Raw genomic sequence first — 18223 nt, 5'->3', positions numbered from 1 at the left:
TTGATACAGTACGTCGATGATATCCTTTTGGCGGCCGACACCACTCCACTTGCAGTCACTGCCACCATCCAACTCCTGCACTTCCTCGCGGAGAATGGCCACAAGGTCTCCAAAAAGAAGTTGCAATTCTGCCAACCCCAGGTCACTTACCTAGGCCATCTCTTGCCCAAAGACGGGAGGAAGCTTACACCCGACCGAATTCAGACCATCCTGGACACCCCTGTCCCTAAGACACAGAAACAAGTCCGCTCCCTAGTAGGCCTCACCTCCTTCTGTCGACAGTGGTTACCAAATTTCAGCCTCATTGTGAAGCCACTACTTTCCCTGCTGGCTAAAGATGTCCCCTTCCCGCTCCCTTGGACCCCCGAGTGCCAATCCTCCTTCAGAGAACTACGAGACGCCCTTTGTTCCGCACCAGTCTTAGGAACCCCCGATTACACAAAGCCCTTCTCCCTCTACACTCACGAAAGGGAGGGGTGCGCTTTGTCTGTCCTGACTCAGTCCATTGGCCCAAAGCAACGCCCATGTGCTTACTTCTCTGCCACTCTTGACCCCGTAGCCAGAGCTTTGCCTGCCTGCCTTCGAGCTGTAGCTGCCGCTGCGATCTCTATCCGACAGAGTGAGGGGATTGTACTCTCGAATTCCCTTACGGTGTTAGTGCCCCATGCGGTTGACAACCTCCTAAACCAGACTAAGACGCAACACCTGACTAGTGCTCGACTGACTGGGTACGAACTGACTCTGCTTGCACCCCATATCACTCTGAAAAGATGCACCACACTGAATCCAGCCACCTTGTTGCCCCTACCTGAGAACGACCCCAATGTGCCCCCGATACATGACTGTGTGACCCTCACGGACGAACAGACCAGGAGCAGAGTTGATCTCCGAGACACTGCTTTTCCAGATCCCGACGGAGAGCTATGGGTAGATGGCTCTTGTATCAAACTCCCCAATGGCACTACCTCAGCCGCTTATGCAGTTACCACAGCCCGAACTGTAGTTGAGACAGCCCGCATCACACAACGATCTGCACAGGCAGCAGAACTGATTGCCCTCACACGAGCATGTATCCTAGCAGCCAGGACGATAGCGAATATTTACACAGACAGCCAGTATGCCTTCGGGGTGGTTCACCATTTTGGGCTCTTGTGGAAGGAGAGGGGATTCCTGACCTCACACGGCACACCCATCCTACACGGAGATCTAGTCTCCGCTCTGACTGAAGCAGTCCTCCTCCCCAAACAACTTGCTGTAATCAAATGCCAGGCACACAAAAAGGTTACGGACATCATTGGGCAGGGGAATGCACTGGCCGACATCACTGCCCGGACCACAGCTGAGAATAGGACAATGACACGCATGTATGTGACCAGGTCGCAAACAGAAAAATGGAAGGACGCTAGGGAAACTATTAGGGACATCCAGATGGCGAGCTCATCCCACGAACTGACTGAATGAGCACGGGTGGGACTGAAAGACGATGACGGCTGCTGGCGGACAAAAGACACGAACAAATGGTTGCTACCCAATTCATACTTGATCCCCATACTGACCATGGCACACTCCCCTGCACACATAGGATCTGCCCCTATGGCCGAACTTGTCTCCAAAGTTTGGCACAATGACAGGATTACAGACTCAGCCAAACGCCTAGTTCAACAATGTCTGATATGCCTGCGACACAACCCTGGGAAAGGAACTGTTGTACCCCGGGGAGGGTTTGGGGTCCCCAACCATCCATTTGAAGTCCTGCAGATGGACTACATCCAGCTAGAGAGATGCCAAGGCCTAAAGTATGTGCTTGTTGTCGTGTGCGCATTTAGCAAGTGGGTGGAAGCCTATCTAACTCGCGACAACACTGCTATTGCTACTGCGAAGGTCTTACTGAAGGAATTCTTCCCTCGCTACGGCCTTTGTCGAATTTTGTGGAGCGACAACGGCCCCCACTTCGTAGCCGAGGTTATCCAGCTCATCCTGAAGGGGTTGGGTGTAAAGCAAAAGTTCCACGCAGTCTTCCACCCCCAATCTGCTGGGCTGGTTGAGCGACATAATGCCACGCTGAAGCTCAAACTAGCAAAGATAGTGGCCACCACAGGACTGAAATGGCCAGACGCTCTCCCTTTGGCATTGCTGTCAATGCGTTCCACCCCTACCAAACGCCACTTGACCGAAGACGTGGCTACCCAAGAAGAGCTCCTGAACAAAGACCGACCATCCTTGAGCTGTTACCCTGACACAGAGACATTTGAATTGGCAGAATTTCCCGATCCCACTGTGCCATCCAGAGAAGGGTATAACCTGCGACGAAAGGAGGGAGCTTCGGCTAAGCAGACCACTGACTAAGTTACAATTCTCAGACCGGTGGCCTAACACTACTAAGGCTACTAGGAGAGAAGCCAAATGAAGTTTGTGGTTCTGCCCGCTACTGAGCCCCTTGAAAATGATGGAAGCTCCCGATACGAAGATGATGGAAGCACCCGACACGAAGATGATGGAAGCAACCGGATATCCGAAGACCCACTACAGAAACCCAAAGACTGACAGGTTACACAGCTCAAAGACTATTTCACTCTTTATCACCCTTCTCTTTTGCCTCCTCCTCGTGACCACCCTCTGGATCGTGGAAGAAAGTGCACCAGCTCGTGAGGTATTTCTAACCACTGCACAGCCTACCACCATGAAAGAACACCATCTGATGTCTCTTTCACCTCAACTCTGAGAGAGACGGAAGGAGTTTTGGAACAACTCTTTCGTGCAGTTGCTACACCAGCACAACCTTGCCGCCAATGCCACAAATTGCTGGATCTGTGGACTGTTGCCACATGCCACTGGACATTCCATCCCCTTCATCCCTTCACCTTTCTCTGTCCATGGTTCCTGCCTTGCTTGGCTGATCCTCTTGCAAGAGAGTTACAGGGATAATACCACCTCTGGAAAAACCATGTCGCACTTTTATCATGGAGTCTGGCTGAACAAAACAGGAAGAACTGCTGCTCCCTTCTGCCTGCTGACAACCAATGTCTCAGTTCACATGGACATTCCGGCCGAAGAACGAATTGAAATGCAGGTGTTCAACAACCCAGCCAGACCCACCTTCTCTTACCTCCAAAAACGAGCAGCTGCCACCTTGACTGTAGCCCTGTCTGTTGTCAACATCTCGGGCCTTGTATGCATCGAAGGTCTCGGCACGCAGTTGGTGGGCCACAGCACTTGCCGCATCACTAGAACTTTGGACTCAACTGACCCACCCTCTTTCGTCACCTCTCCGAACATGTACTTTGTCTGTGGTACAAAAGCCTACACTTGGCTCCCAAAGGGTTGGAGAGGTACCTGCTACATTGCCTTTGTCCTTCCTCCCACCTATGTGGCTCCAGCAAACCATCACCGACAAAAGCGAGCAAGAGACATTGAACAAGCCGACTCCACCGGAGCACAATTCCTGGACGCAATAAGGGACTTGTTCCACTCTGGGGTCCGATGGCGAACAGCCGTGCCATCCGACATTTGACCCAGGTAGTCGAAACGACAATGAACATTACAGCTGGCATCCTCACGAACAATACAGCCGAGCTTCAGGCGGTCCGCCTGGTGGCCCTTCAGAACCGCCTTGTTCTGGATGTGGTTCTAGCGGATCGTGGAGGAGCATGCCGTATCATCGGGTCTAGCTGTTGCACCTTCATACCAGACAATTCGCCCTCAGTCTACAAGGCCATTGAACATCTCCATAGAGACCAGGAGCAGAGTTGATCTCCGAGACACTGCTTTTCCAGATCCCGACGGAGAGCTATGGGTAGATGGCTCTTGTATCAAACTCCCCAATGGCACTACCTCAGCCGCTTATGCAGTTACCACAGCCCGAACTGTAGTTGAGACAGCCCGCATCACACAACGATCTGCACAGGCAGCAGAACTGATTGCCCTCACACGAGCATGTATCCTAGCAGCCAGGACGATAGCGAATATTTACACAGACAGCCAGTATGCCTTCGGGGTGGTTCACCATTTTGGGCTTCTGATTTCCAGTAATGGTGCCACCCAGACCGCTGTGCTCTGATTTCCAGTAATGGTGCCACCCTAGACCGCTGTGCTCTGATTTCCAGTAATGGTGCCACCCCAGACCGCTGTGCTCTGATTTCCAGTAATGGTGCCACCCAGACCGCTGTGCCCTGATTTCCAGTAATGGTGCCACCCTAGACCGCTGTGCTCTGATTTCCAGTAATGGTGCCACCCCAGACCGCTGTGCTCTGATTTCCAGTAATGGTGCCACCCAGACCGCTGTGCTCTGATTTCCAGTAATGGTGCCACCCCAGACTGCTGTGTGCTGTGCTCTGATTTCCAGTAATGGTGCCACCCAGACCGCTGTGCTCTGATTTCCAGTAATGGTGCCACCCCAGACCGCTTTGCTCTGATTTCCAGTAATGGTGCCACCCAGACCACTGTGCTCTGATTTCCAGTAATGGTGCCACCCTAGACCGCTGTGCTTTGATTTCCAGTAATGGTGCCACCCAGACCGCTGTGCTCTGATTTCCAGTAATAGTGCCACCCTAGACCGCTGTGCTTTGATTTCCAGTAATGGTGCCACCCTAGACCGCTGTGCTCTGATTTCCTGTAATGGTGCCACCCCAGACCGCTGTGCTCTGATTTCCAGTATTGGTGCCACCCCAGACCGCTGTGTGCTGTGCTCTGATTTCCAGTAATGGTGCCACCCAGACCGCTGCCACCCAGACCGCTGTGCTCTGATTTCCAGTAATGGTGCCACCACAGACCGCTGTGCTCTGATTTCCAGTAATGGTGCCACCCAGACCGCTGTGCTCTGATTTCCAGTAATGGTGCCACCCTAGACCGCTGTGCTTTGATTTCCAGTAATGGTGCCACCCTAGACCGCTGTGGTTTGATTTCCAGTAATGGTGCCACCCAGACCGCTGTGCTCTGATTTTCAGTAATGGTGCCACCCCAGACCGCTGTGCTCTGATTGCCAGTAATGGTGCCACCATAGACCGCTGTGCTCTAATTTTCCAGTAATGGTGCCACCCAGACCGCTGTGCTCTGATTTCCAGAAATGGTGCCACCCTAGACCGCTGTGCTCTGATTTCCAGTAATGGTGCCACCCCAGACCACTGTGCTCTGATTTCCAGAAATGGTGCCACACTAGACCGCTGTGCTCTGATTTCCAGTAATGGTGCCACCTCAGACCGCTGTGCTCTGATTTTCAGTAATGGTGCTGTCCCAGACCGCTGAACACTGTGCTCTGATTTCCAGTAATGGTACCGCCCCAGACCGCTGTGCTCTGATTTCCAGTATTGGTGCCACACCAGACCGCTGTGTGCTGTGCTCTTAGACTCTCCTCAGAAGTTCATCAGGAACAAGAAGAATGGTCGCTTGGGAGTTGGTTTTGGAATACTGTAAAGGACTGGGGGTGGAGGTTGTTCATGATCATCTTGATACCGATTATTGTGATATGTGGATTCTGCCTGGGTATTCAATGCTTGCCACCTCTGTGCTCACTTTGTGCCAACTGCATCTGCCCTAAGACTCTGGACTTTGAAACTGAACGCATGAAAGCATTGTATGATGTAGAGATCTGTAACATGATGGGAATAGACATAGACTGACAAGCTGGCTAGATATGTTGAAAAGGGAGGACTGTTAAAATCTAGATGGCGACTTAAACATTATCGGCGCCATCTTGTCCCTTTCAGGCTCATATGTGCGCGTAAGCAGCAGCCATTTTGAATACTATGGCCTCTCTGCCCACTGCCGATAGCCAGCGCGTCTCTCTCTCTCCCTCTCTCGACCTCACAGACATTCCCCCGCCCATTGACAGCCCCCGCTCTCACACGCTCGGGCCATAAACCACCTCTTTCAGCGCGACCCTGCCTCGGATCCACATCCCGTACCCGGCCAACACCTCCCTCCGTCCCTTTGATGCACACATCCTTTGATGGACCCCCATCCTCTGTGCCCGATTGTCCAGCCCGATCCCAAGCAGTCACCTAGCCCTGCGGATGCAGTTTATTGCCCATACAGTAGGCAGCTGCCCCTCTTCAAAGGATCTAAGACTTATCGAAACCCCCTCCCACCCCATGAGATCCGATCAGCCGCACACATTCCGGGAATCGACGGAATATCCAGCTGCGCTACAGTCATCACCTGCTGAGACTGGGGTGGGGATTTCTACTGTCAATGTGTGTGGGAACGGGCATGAAGCGGGGATTTCAGGGATGTCTTCCGTACTTCAAAGCATTTACAGGAATGTGTTTCATGCAATAAAGTCATAAACTTGTGTATAAGAGGCCAGGCCTCAGAGATGCGGTTAGAGCACCTCGAGAAGATACCCTGTTGTCTGATTTGACGTGTTCTGCTCCGTCGGAATAAACCTCTGTTTCCTGCCTTCCAGTCTCCAGCGCCTGCCTCTTTGTTTGATAATTTCGAGTGGTATGAGAGGCGATTAACGCCGGGCAATACTTGGGTATTTATCGATCGAAATCTGCCTCACCTTTTACAGCCACCCCAATCCTCTGTGTGCTGTGCTCTGCTAGAATAAAAACCTAACCGTAGAGAAGAGCAGGGTTTTCTCTGAACATGTATGAAAATCCTCTTTCCAGAAAGACATTTTTTTTCTAGAGTCGCCTCACCCACTAGGGTTTCCCCTAGGTGGTATGCTTCATTACTGGGGTCCTCTCAATCCGTTGCGGATTGAGGTGTGCTGCGACTTCTGGAACTACGTAGGAGCACTAAGTTGTGGAAAATGTGTAGTGTAGTGAAAGTGGAGTGGAAAAACAAAAATGTTAAAAATTCCTAATTAGTGGGCTAATTTTTTATTCCGGCCCCTAGTTGGTATGACTAAAATCAGGGGTTAATATTAGGGAAAGTCTAACTATAATGAGTATAGAGTCCCTAGTATTGGGTCGACATGTTTTGAGCTGTCCCCTCAAAGCTCTTCTTCAGGACCACACGAGGACCAGCCCGTGCGTGCCACTCCTAAGCAAACCTATAACCTCTGGCAAATCACCTAATGGCACCCCCGGAGACCGCATGGGGTGCCATTAGGTAATTTTCCAGAGGTGCACTGTGACAAAGGTGTAACTACAATCACCTCTACCCCTGCAGATCATGAGGCAAAATTCTGCCTAAACTAAAATACTACGTGTCGGTGATTAACCGTATGTATTACGTGTTAGGTGTATACACAGTGGGTGTGCACCTCATTAATTCCGAATTATCGGTTTGCTTAGGAGTGAACGCACAGACTGCTGTATGATATGGGCGTCTACTAATATTGTTGGTCACTGAAACGCATCACCATAGACCTATGTGTACTCTGCAGTACATGGGCTGAAGTCTGCTGTTTTCTACCATCCACGTTGCCATTCCCTGACCATCTGTGAGGGATGTGCTGTGGCATACATGGCATGCTCTGAGAATGATGGCACAGATTTATTATAGGTTTGCATTGCTCTTGCGTCACGCAGGGTGACGCAAGGATATCGCTATCCTTAAGCCAGATTTAGTAAGACAGGCAAGGCCACCTTGCCTGGCTCTGCGTTGCTTTGTAAATCTGTAGTAACAGTAGGCAGCGCAAGTCACTAGCATGCCTGTGCCAGGGAGGCGTTCCATGGGGGGAGAGTGGGTTTTCCAAGGATCCAAGACAGGTAAACTTGGGAATGCATCAAAATGCTACGCCTTTCCAAAAGAGGCGCAACGAGGAGAAACATATTTATTTTTCCTTGTTTTTTCCTCTTTCTAGGAGCACACTCAGAAAGAGGGAAATGTCTCTAAGGCTTGTTTTTACGCCAGAAGGTGTTCCTTCCTGCAAAAGAAACAATCCTGCCTGAAATAAAGGCACCCTTGCACCATCATATGCTCCAACATACACAGGGCAAGACTGGCTGTAGCGGGCATCAGGCATTTCCCTGGGAGGCTGGAAGGGTGGGGACCAGTTTTTAAGCAGTGGGGGCTGGTTTTGTTACTGGGGATCGGTTTTGCAGTGGTGCTTCAATATCAGCTCTCAGTAACAAGCAGCAGTGCACACCCGCTCTATTTATAGTCAGGCACTCTGTTGTTTCCACCGGCAGAGCCAACGCTGGGTCCGCCAGCTGAAACAATGGCCCCACGGACATGGCGCCGTTGGTGTAAGTACCTCATACCATAAGCCCTATTTACATTCTGATGTACTTGTTTTTCCTGTTCAAGGCCACCAGTGAAAACCTGGTGGACCCAAACAAAAAAGAACAAAATGACTCCCTCAGTACCATTATTTTTTTTTGCTTTAAAAAAAAACAAAAAAACCTTGGGAGTTTGTTTATGAAAAACAAAAAAGTTTCCTGAGCAACCACATAAACATGGCGGTGGGTCGGCAAATTTAAAGTGCTTTCAATGCATCTGCCAAGGCAGAAGCTCCTCTGAAGGCACAGACCTCTCCATCAGGAAGGCTGTAGTCTGATTGGGTAATGGAGTACACCTCTCTGCTGCTCTGGTTGAATGGAGCATAGCCCACCAAAACCCTGAACGACCCCCAAAGCATATATGAGTGTAAAATGTCCGCATATTTGCTGCTCATGTTGCTTTGGCTACAAAGGGGTTTTACATTTTCTCCTGAATTTGAGCGATGGATATAGCTGCATAGATCAGAATTGAAAAGTTATAAAGGCTGTTCGTTCACTGCATCCTACAAGTTCTTAAAAGAGGCATCATTTTCATATTTGTCCTGCGAGCATAGGGCCTCATGTACAAAATAACACAGTGCGGCTCCGCAAGCCATTTTGCTGCACCAAGCTGTGTCATTTTAAAAGCACAGGGATGCGTCACACTTGCAACATTATGACACACCCTTGTGCTTTCCCCTGCGCTGGCGTACAATTGGCTGCCATGCACCAATGCAGGCACCCTTGCACCGTGGTGCAAGGCTGCCTTCGTTGCGGGGATGATTGTTGTTGTGCAGGAAGGGGCACCTTCTTACAAAAAAAAAACAATAATTCATGGCGTTTTCCTGTTTTCATGCATGCTGCACAATGAAGCATGCATAGAAAGAGGAAACAACATGGAGAAATACAAGTATTTTTCTTTGTTGCGCCTCATTACCCCTCCCCTGGGGAGGTATAGGATTCTGACGCATTCCCAGGCTTACGAAACGTTGTAAATCTGGGAATGCAGCAAAATGCATAGGGATTGTGTGAGATGCCACTTTCACGCAAAGTGATGTATGAAAAAGAGACCGTATTTACAAGGCCATAAAAGCCACTTAGGGTGGCTTTGCTTGGCCTTGTAAATATGGGCTAGCTCACTATTCCACCGGTGCGTCACAAAATGTGGCACACCAGCACCTGGGGCTTATTTACAAGCCCACTGCGCCGCCAGTGCATCACTTTTTTGTTGTTGTACTTTTTTACTACAACTCGCATAGAAAGAGGAAAATGCCATCAAGTATTTTTGTGCAGGAAGGTGTTCCTTCGGCACAACAACAATTATCCCCACAACGCAGGCACCCTTGCACCATGGTGTAAACTAACAGAGAAAGAACAAACGACAGATCAAGGTCCAGCTCAACCAATCAACGTGTACCATAAATAACAAAAAATTGGTGCAACACACTTCCCGCACCCGTCGTCCAGAGGTACAAGCAAGGTCACAATATTCACAAAAAGATGGAAGGTGCACTCGTAAAAAGTAGACACTCAAACAGTAAGTCCAAAAAAGTGCTTGTTTTCTTCAGTCAATCTTAAAAACTGGCACACAGCCAGCGCGTTTCGTTCCCAGTTGTGACAAAAGGGAACTTCGTCAGGACTCTCAGATGATTGGCCAATAGGCGTTGAAAAATAGTGAGACAGGGCAAACAGCGAAGTCTCAAGGAGCACAGTGCGCGAGTTCAACAAGTGATGAAAATCCAAGAATAATTAAGGAGTTTTCCTTTTTAGAAATTAAGTCAGTCAACGAGAGGAATATAGCGTAGTGCAACGAACGATGTCCTATAGAATCAATCAGAATGAGGGCCTGTTGATAAGTAGGGTGTCCCTCATGTGTAGTCGGCCTCCCAATAATAATGAGAGGTGATTGGAACAAAAACGTCCTGATGGATACAAAAGTTTCCAGAAACGAAATTTGATAAAAATCTTTCGCTCTTTTTTATATATGGACAAAAAACGTTTGGATGGTCCTAGAGATGGTATAAGTAGAAATCCACAGAAAGGGTAATGAGTCTTGAATAATACTCTTCGGACAGGCTACAGATCCACAGCATAATAACCGACTGGACTGGTCAAGGTGCCTGCGTTGGCGAATGGCAGCCAATTGCACGCCAGCGCAGGGCCAAGCACAGGGATGCGTAGCATTGTTGTAAATATGACGCTTCCTTGTGCTTTTAAAATAACGCAGCTCGGTGCAGCAAAATGGCTTGTGACGCCACACTGCGTCATTTTATTGTAAATGAGGCCCAATGTGTCCAAGTGCAATAGCCTCCAATTACCCAATAGACATCAAAATGGAAAAAGGTATAAATCTCCCTTACACTTGGGATAAAGCAGAGTGAAAGACTGGTTGCTAGGAAGGAAGCTGTCAGACAGAACTCTGATTTGAAGACCTTGGAAACTAAATGATGCTGCATGTCAACTTGGGGTTTTTAGACTGAGTTAGGGATACGTGCTGTACAATGTTTGGAGACAATTTTGTATTCACTTTTATACTATTTTCAATCAGTGCTAAATTTCTAATTCTAATTCCAATGATAATTCTAGCTCACATGATTTGCAGAAGAATAGCACATAATAAACAGTAATTAGTATAAACTGCCAATGCATGTGAGTGCACTGATCTTGTAGGAGCAGTTCGGGGGTACCTAATTTCTCACCTTCAAAGACAAGAGATTATGGGGCATATATATGAAACGATTTTTTATTGGCAGACGCTGCGATTCGCAAAAAACAGCGTTTGCGAGGAAAAAAACGCAAAACGCGATGTATGAGACATATTCGTATCGCATTATTACGGAATCAGTAATTTTGGGGTTCTCAATTTTGCGTAATTTTGCTATGTAACAATCACCCAAGTTGTGCGATTTCTCCTTAAGAAATCGCAAATTACCTCCAACTTCAAGTTGGTGGTAATTTGTGATTTCTTTCAAAAACGCACTGTTTAGCATTTTTCAAGGTGTCATGTGGCGCACATACATGCCCTTAGCGCCATATGCGCACACATGCTCATTTCAGGGGTGCATCAGGGTGTCCTTAAGACACCCTTGAAATTATTCTCAATTTGCGATTCACAAATTGCAAATCACAAATTGAGAATGTCTTCCTATTCATTCCTATGGTCCTCCTGGCCCATAGGAATGAATGGGAAGGTACTCCTTAATTGCGATTTTGTAATTTGCTAATCGCAATTAAGGAATACCAAGAAATCGCAAAATATTTGCGAAATTTTAAATACATCCCGTTTTGCGATTCTCAAATAGCGATTCTCAAAAATTCGCTATTTGAGAATCGCAGTAACGGATTTTGATACATATGCCCCAAAGTGACAGATTTGCTGGATTCCAAACACACAACATTTTGTAAGCACAACTTAGAGGAAGGGGTGTGAAACACCTGTCTGATTTCCTTTACGCTTCAAACGTCATAGTTTCCTCTTAGGGTTGATGAAATCGACCCAGGTGTGACACCCACATCATTTGGGTTGTCACATCAGCATTTTCGTACATGGTTCCCTCCCAACCAGCTCCATGGAGAGGTGGGCTCAACACTTGGGGTGTAGCTGCAGGCTAAGGGAAAGTCTTCGAGGTCTCATGTTTCCATCAGAGCTGCCATTGCAACAAAGCTGTTTGATAGTTGTAGTCTTACTACACAAATCGAAACAAGTTGTCTGATGGGCAAAGATGCAATATTTTGTAAAAGGAAAGTGTGGCCCTTGGAAATGTGTTTAGGTCTCGCGACCTGTCAATGCACATGTGCATTGAGCGGAGCGAGACTATAGGGGCTTAAACAGACTTTAACTAACTGGCGATTTGATGCTGTGCCCGTGCGCTTTTAGGTCAATGCGCAAGCGCATTGACCTAAAATGCGCGTGCACAGCATCAAATCGCCAGCCATCTGTTCCCCACCAGCTCTTCCCGCTCCGCCCCACAAGCTTCCCCCAGCGTGCGCTCTGCCTGAGCCGCACACACCTTTGAAGTGAAGCTTAGCTTCACTTCAAAGGCCCCTGCTGCTTCACACTATTCACTCTCCCTCATCGCCGCTCTCCCCGCTCCGCCCCCTGCTGCGGCCGTGTCGAATTTCTCCTCCCCCTCCCCACAGCAATGCCCTCCATCTTGTTTCACTTTCAACTTACCTTTTCTTCCTTCCCTTCTCTGCCGTCATTTGACTCCCAATTCCCCTCTCACTTTCAACATTCCCCTGTACACCCCGGACTTCAATATGTGTCACCCACGAACCACCCCCCCACATTGTATCAACCACTTATCCTGGTCGTGTCTTATAGTCTTTCCTCTCTCTCCGCTCGCAACTCGTGTCTACCTTTCCTTCTCCTCATCCTTTGTATTCTTCGCATTATCTTACTCCTTCTTCTGAACTTCGCACCTTCTTACTCCTTTTCAACTTCAAGACGTTCCAACTGACCCGTTCCCTATCCACCCACCACCCACTTAACATACCTATCTTCCTATTACCTCACTACCCCGCCTTCAGCCTTGAGAAAGCCCTGGCTTATTACAATTATTCACAGTTGGTCTCGTGATAATTTCAATAACTGCAAAATGTTGTCTTGGCAACTATACATTTATTGACCACAAGCTGTTGTACCTGTGTACCTTGTTTCGAGGTGCCAAAACAGGGTCACACCAAAAGGCAGCTTTGCAGTAACATTACCTCTAAACACGTGCTGCAAAGGAATGCAGATGCCCGAAACAAATGACTTCTATTCTGGGAAGATGAATCCTGAATTAACTAGCAATAATGTTATCTTTTTCTTTGGCAGGTGTAGGCTGTCTGGGCCAGACATTACATTGGTAACTGCTGTTCTCCTACCAGGAAACTCATCCATAAGAACAACAGTACCATTGCCACACAGCAGCTCTCAACAAGGGGCAAGGGTGCCATGGGTCCTGGTGCAAGGACAGAAAACGGCCCAACTATTTGCTCGTTTTAAAGTAAAAAAACATCTAAACGTTGTTTCTGAATTACGGTTGAGGAAGAGCTCACGTTCAATGTAAACAATACACAATAAAGTCCGCAAAGCCAGGTCCGATATTCGGTCTTTATTCTTAGTTAAAGATGCAAGAAAAACAGTCAACGCATGTCGTTCCTTCTGACTTCGTCAGAGCGAGAAAATGTTTTCATTCATCTCACTGAACCGCTGATCCATTCGTTCAGTGTCCAATGTGTTTTTACAAGCAGTCACAGGGCATGTGCTCCACATATAGGGTGATGTTGTCACAAACATGAAGTAGCGATGTACAATTGGGTTGCAATGGGCACCTCTGACCAGGTGCTACTGCACCTGCTACACCACTGCTAACCACGCCCATTTTCCTCTCACAGAGACAAACAGTGCCGGATGTCTCTTGCGAGAACCGTGCACTCCTTATGTACGCAGTGATCCTGCAAACATGGGGTCTCCGTCGAGCACTTGCACCCACCAACCTATTCTGCACACAGACAACTATGCCCAATTCCTGCTCTCAGAAAGACAGTATTCGGATGCACTCTTTTGTCACCATGCCCAAACCCTAGTCTCTCTCACATTCGCCTTTTTTTTTTAACCTGGCACTCGTGCACACAACTTTACCATATTTCCATTAAATAGCACAGAAGCCCACCTTGGGGAGGGTGGGTGCGTGAGTGTGTGTGGGCATGGCCTATCACCAGTGCACGCGAAGTAATAGATGTTGTAGCATCAGGATAATCTGCTGCATGGCTAAAAACGTATAAACTCCAAACGGCGAGACCTATTGGCTATGCCAATGCTTGTTTAATATGGAGCTATGTGGTCCCTCTTGTGCAGGGGCTTTTTCATCCCATAACATTTCCTATGCAGAGGCTGGGCGGTGTTTCTTTGTGATTGCTTCTAATAACCAATTCTAGAACATGGGGATAGACTGGATTGTATGGATTTTATTGCATTAGCTGAAATAATTTGACCTTGGTGTTTCTTTTGTGTCCTAGAAGCCAACATGAGGAAGGTGAAGAAGTACTTCCGGCGGGCCCTGCACCGGATGCAGAAGGGTCCAGGCTACACATACAAGGAGCTGTTGGTCTGGTACTGTAACAACACCAACACGCATGGGCCGAAACGCATCATCAGCGAGGGGCCAAAGAAGAAGGTCATGTGGTTCCTGCTGACACTCGTCTTTGCTAGCCTTGTTTTCTGGCAGTGGGGGGTAGCCATCCAGACATACCTCTCCTACGGGGTCTCTGTATCCCTGTCCGTCGGGTTCAAGGCCATGGAGTTCCCAGCAGTGACCATCTGCAACGCCAACCCATACAAGTGAGTACCGCAGGGCTCTCACCTGGGGATAACCACCAATCGTTGACCTCTCTGTACACTCCCAGACCTGCAGTCACTCCACATTGCATGAAGCGAGGTGTCAATATAAATAACAATGCACCTAGGGGCAGATTTACAAGCCCCTTGCGCCCCTTTTACGCCGCCGTTGCATCACTTTTGTGATGCAGCGGCGGCGCAAAAGATGCGCCATGGTGTGGGGTACTTACAATGTGACGCATCCGGGAGATGCGTCACGTTGTAAAGCCCTGCGCCAGAAGGAGGCGTTCCTGCGCGGGGGGGGTGTTCCGGCGCAGGAACGCCTCCTAAAAGTGGCTGAGTGAAATCTACAAGATTTCACTCAGTCACTTTGGGGCCCATGCAGGCGTAAGGATTGACTCAGCATTAACAAGATAGGGCCCCCCTGAGCTGCGTCGCGCTTCCGATGCAACTCCAGCAATGCGCCGCCTTTACGGCACAGATGCATCACACATCTGTGCCTTTTTTGCTCATTGGTGCGCCGCATTGTAAATGCGGCGCATCAATGGTGGCGGAGGCATGGCGCACAATAAGTTGCGCATCCCTGCTAATATGCACTTATTGTAAATCTGCCCCCTCGTGTGTCTGTCTCTTACAAAGAAGCTTGACACACTTTCTTAATCATGTGTACTTTTGGCTATGACCTGGTTCTCTTGTCATGTTTGCTCTAAACACTCCTACTCTTCGAGACTGAATTCTAAACTTTATTTGTGCAGAGTAATAATCACACTGGCCTTGTATGTATCACACACTCTACTTCACACTCTTCATGTGATAGAGGCATGTTCTAAATCTTATTGTTACTTGTCATATGTCTCCCGCGTGCTCTGAATTCTGCTCTCACTCATGGTGTGCACTGCTTGCCCTGAATTATACTCATTCTCCTTCTGAGCAAATCACTTTCAGATCCACTCTAACTATTAAGAAGACTTGCATAGCAAGCTCTGATTCATACTAATACTCTGGGCATCGCACCCTCTGATTCATACGCTCAGTCGTCATGAGTTCCTTATATGCTTTGAATCATAGAAGGGCTAGTGGCTGTTTGAATAGGGTTTCCTGCCAAGAATGGTACCTGAAATAAGAAATATAATGTTTCCCCCAGAAAGAGCTTTAAGCCTAAGCTCTCCTGACTGCTCAAAACAAATTCAAATAAACGAAGATACATTCCGTTGTACTTGTGCAAATATATTCCTATGTTCCGGTACAATAATAGAACAACATGTTGGTGCTCCAAAATGCAGTGCGCGTGAGTAGTTACAAAAGTGATAATTGGTATGCATGTGACATAAGAACAAATAAACACTGTCCATTGATTAGAGGAGTAACTTTGGCAACAAAAACTCCATCACTGAGTGTTCAGTTCTTATGAATCCACAATAAATGACAGTCAGAAGTGCAATACATAAACGTTTCAACCCCCTAAGTACACTTTGCCTGGGTCTTCGTCAGGACAAACAAAAATAGTAATTCATAGGTTCTGAAAGGGATTTCTCAAAGCCACAACTTCATAAACTTCCATGGAAAATAACACTCATAAGGTATGGTGCAACCCAAGTAGTTGCGTATTCTCATTGCACAAATAGCCAGAAAGGACATTGCTCGAGTGCACTGAAATAGCAGTTCTGAAGTTGAACTCTGTGACTATTTCTTATTCTTTTACGGAAGGCGTTCTCCGAGTGCTCAGCTCGCAAGAGGAGAGGTAAGGGGTTCCACTTTTTGGCTGCCAAGTTGCCAAAAGAGCGCACTCCCAATCTGATGAGCTCCAGCCGACCTCAAATTGCGGGCAGGATGATAGGACATTAGCATATGATGAAGATAACTAGGGTCTTTTCCCAGCAAAATTCCGTAACAATAGCACACAGCTTTGTAGAAGATTCTTGTTTCTACTGGTAACCAGTGGAGGGTGTCCAGAGTTCTAGCAGAAGAGGCTCTTCTGGGGAGATTGAGAACCAGTCTTGTAGCTGCATTTTGAATGTGTTGTAGTTTATTCAGACATTCTTTCGCTGCTCCTAAGTAAAGGATGTTTCCATAGTGCAACTGAGATGTGACAAGGGCATGTACTAAGGTTTTCCTCGCCGATAGAGGAACTAAGGGGTCGATTATGATTGCGGTGATTCCGCATCCTCAATCACTGCTGCGGACCTTCAAAACACCCACCGCCAGATTATGATGGCGGTGGGATCAGTGGCAGATGGCAGGTCCGTCCGCCGCTGATCCGTGGGGTGTTGGACGCAATTTCGTGGCGGAGTCTGCAAGACACCGCCAGCCAAATTTCGATGGGTTTGTCCACATGCTTTTCCGTGGCGGATTTACCGCCGTGGACAAGCATGTGGACAATAGCTTCTGGGGGGCCCTTGCGGGCCCCCAGGGTGTCGTGGGGTGGGGGGTGCACATGGGGGGGTACCTATGGTACCCCCCTGCATTTGCATGCACAAAGCAGCAGGCACCGCGCGATGCCTGCCGCTTTGTGCATGTAAATGCAAAGCATGCATTTTTTAACCTTGAAGCAGCACCCGCCGCAAGGTTAAAGATACGGGATGTGACCGCCAGGGTGGCGGTCACATCCTAATTGGTATGGAGGGACCGCCACTGCCCCTGCGGACGGTCCCTCCACCTCGGGGGTGGCAGACGGACGCAGGTCCGTCCGCCATCCTAATAGGCCTCTTAGTCTAAGATTTTTCATAGGACTTTCAGGGTCCCAAAGCATTTTCCGACAACCTTCTTGATATGGGTCTCGAAGGAGAGTTTGGAGTCAAACCAAACTCCAAGATTTTTCGTTTCTTCCATAGGGGACGGGGTTGGGCCCAGAGTCTGGGGCCACCATTCTGAGGACCAAATCAGTACCTCAGGTTTACTGCTGTTTAATTTAAGGCAGTTATTAGTCATCCAGGTGGCGAGCTCGCTCAAGCAGGAAGAAATCTGATTGGCTGCTTCCTCTGAGTTTTGAGATAAGGTGACGATTAGTTGCGTATCATCCGCATAGGAAACAATGGTGAATTTATATTTTTCACACTGCATTCCCCATTCTTAAAGGTAGATACAATTCTTCTAAACCTAGTGTACGCATTGAGAGGGGCAACACTGTGGTCTCGTACCTCGGCGAAAGAGCAATGTTTTTTTCAAAGCTCTCCTTTAGTTCTAGGTAAAACCACTAGCCATGTTGCTACTTGTCCGAGCATTTCGCCAGTACCTGAGCAGAGCTCTGCTGCCTTGCTTCCGAAGGCAAACTCACAGCATTTTTCACCTGGCCTGCCCTTTCTTAATGGACTGTACATGATGTCACAAGTGTCTGCTATATTTTTAATAGCACTGCCCGACCTGTTCTTCCTGTCTCAGCACAAAGCCAAAGATTGATGTGGCATAATGTGACGTTCTCTCACCTTCTACACAGGCCGCATGCACACTGTTTAACACGGCGAGGCGTCACACCGCTATTCAAATCAACATATGTCCTGCAGCGCCTGGTAGTACGCCCTTCAATGTCACTTTCTGCTTTGCAGAGGATTTCCAAAACATGGCATAATATTGTTAGATGTATCTATTTATTTTGAGAGTTGTTTTATAGCGTGAACATGACCACCGGGGGTATCAAAGTGCTTTACAATTTATACATCAAGCGGAATACAGATACATGCAATCAAAAGAGAACCATGAAAGCAGAAGATACTAGATAGGAGTGTGACTACCATACATATTAACCCCTTGGCAG

General features: G+C 48.1%; 1 protein-coding gene across 1 annotated transcript in view; it reads left to right on the top strand.

Moving 5' to 3' along the window:
• The window catches only part of SCNN1B (sodium channel epithelial 1 subunit beta), a 231133-nt gene that overhangs the window by 84250 nt on the left and 128660 nt on the right, over positions 1-18223 (top strand). The window contains exon 2 of the mRNA XM_078664792.1: positions 14154-14475. Coding sequence (XP_078520918.1) covers positions 14154-14475 — 322 coding nt within the window. The remainder of the gene's footprint in view (positions 1-14153; positions 14476-18223) is intronic.

The sequence above is a fragment of the Lissotriton helveticus genome, chromosome 10, assembly GCF_964261635.1.
Source record: "Lissotriton helveticus chromosome 10, aLisHel1.1, whole genome shotgun sequence".
NCBI lineage: Eukaryota > Metazoa > Chordata > Amphibia > Caudata > Salamandridae > Lissotriton > Lissotriton helveticus.
The sequence above is the reverse complement of the archived record's forward strand: the minus strand, read 5'-3'. Positions and strand labels throughout refer to the sequence as shown.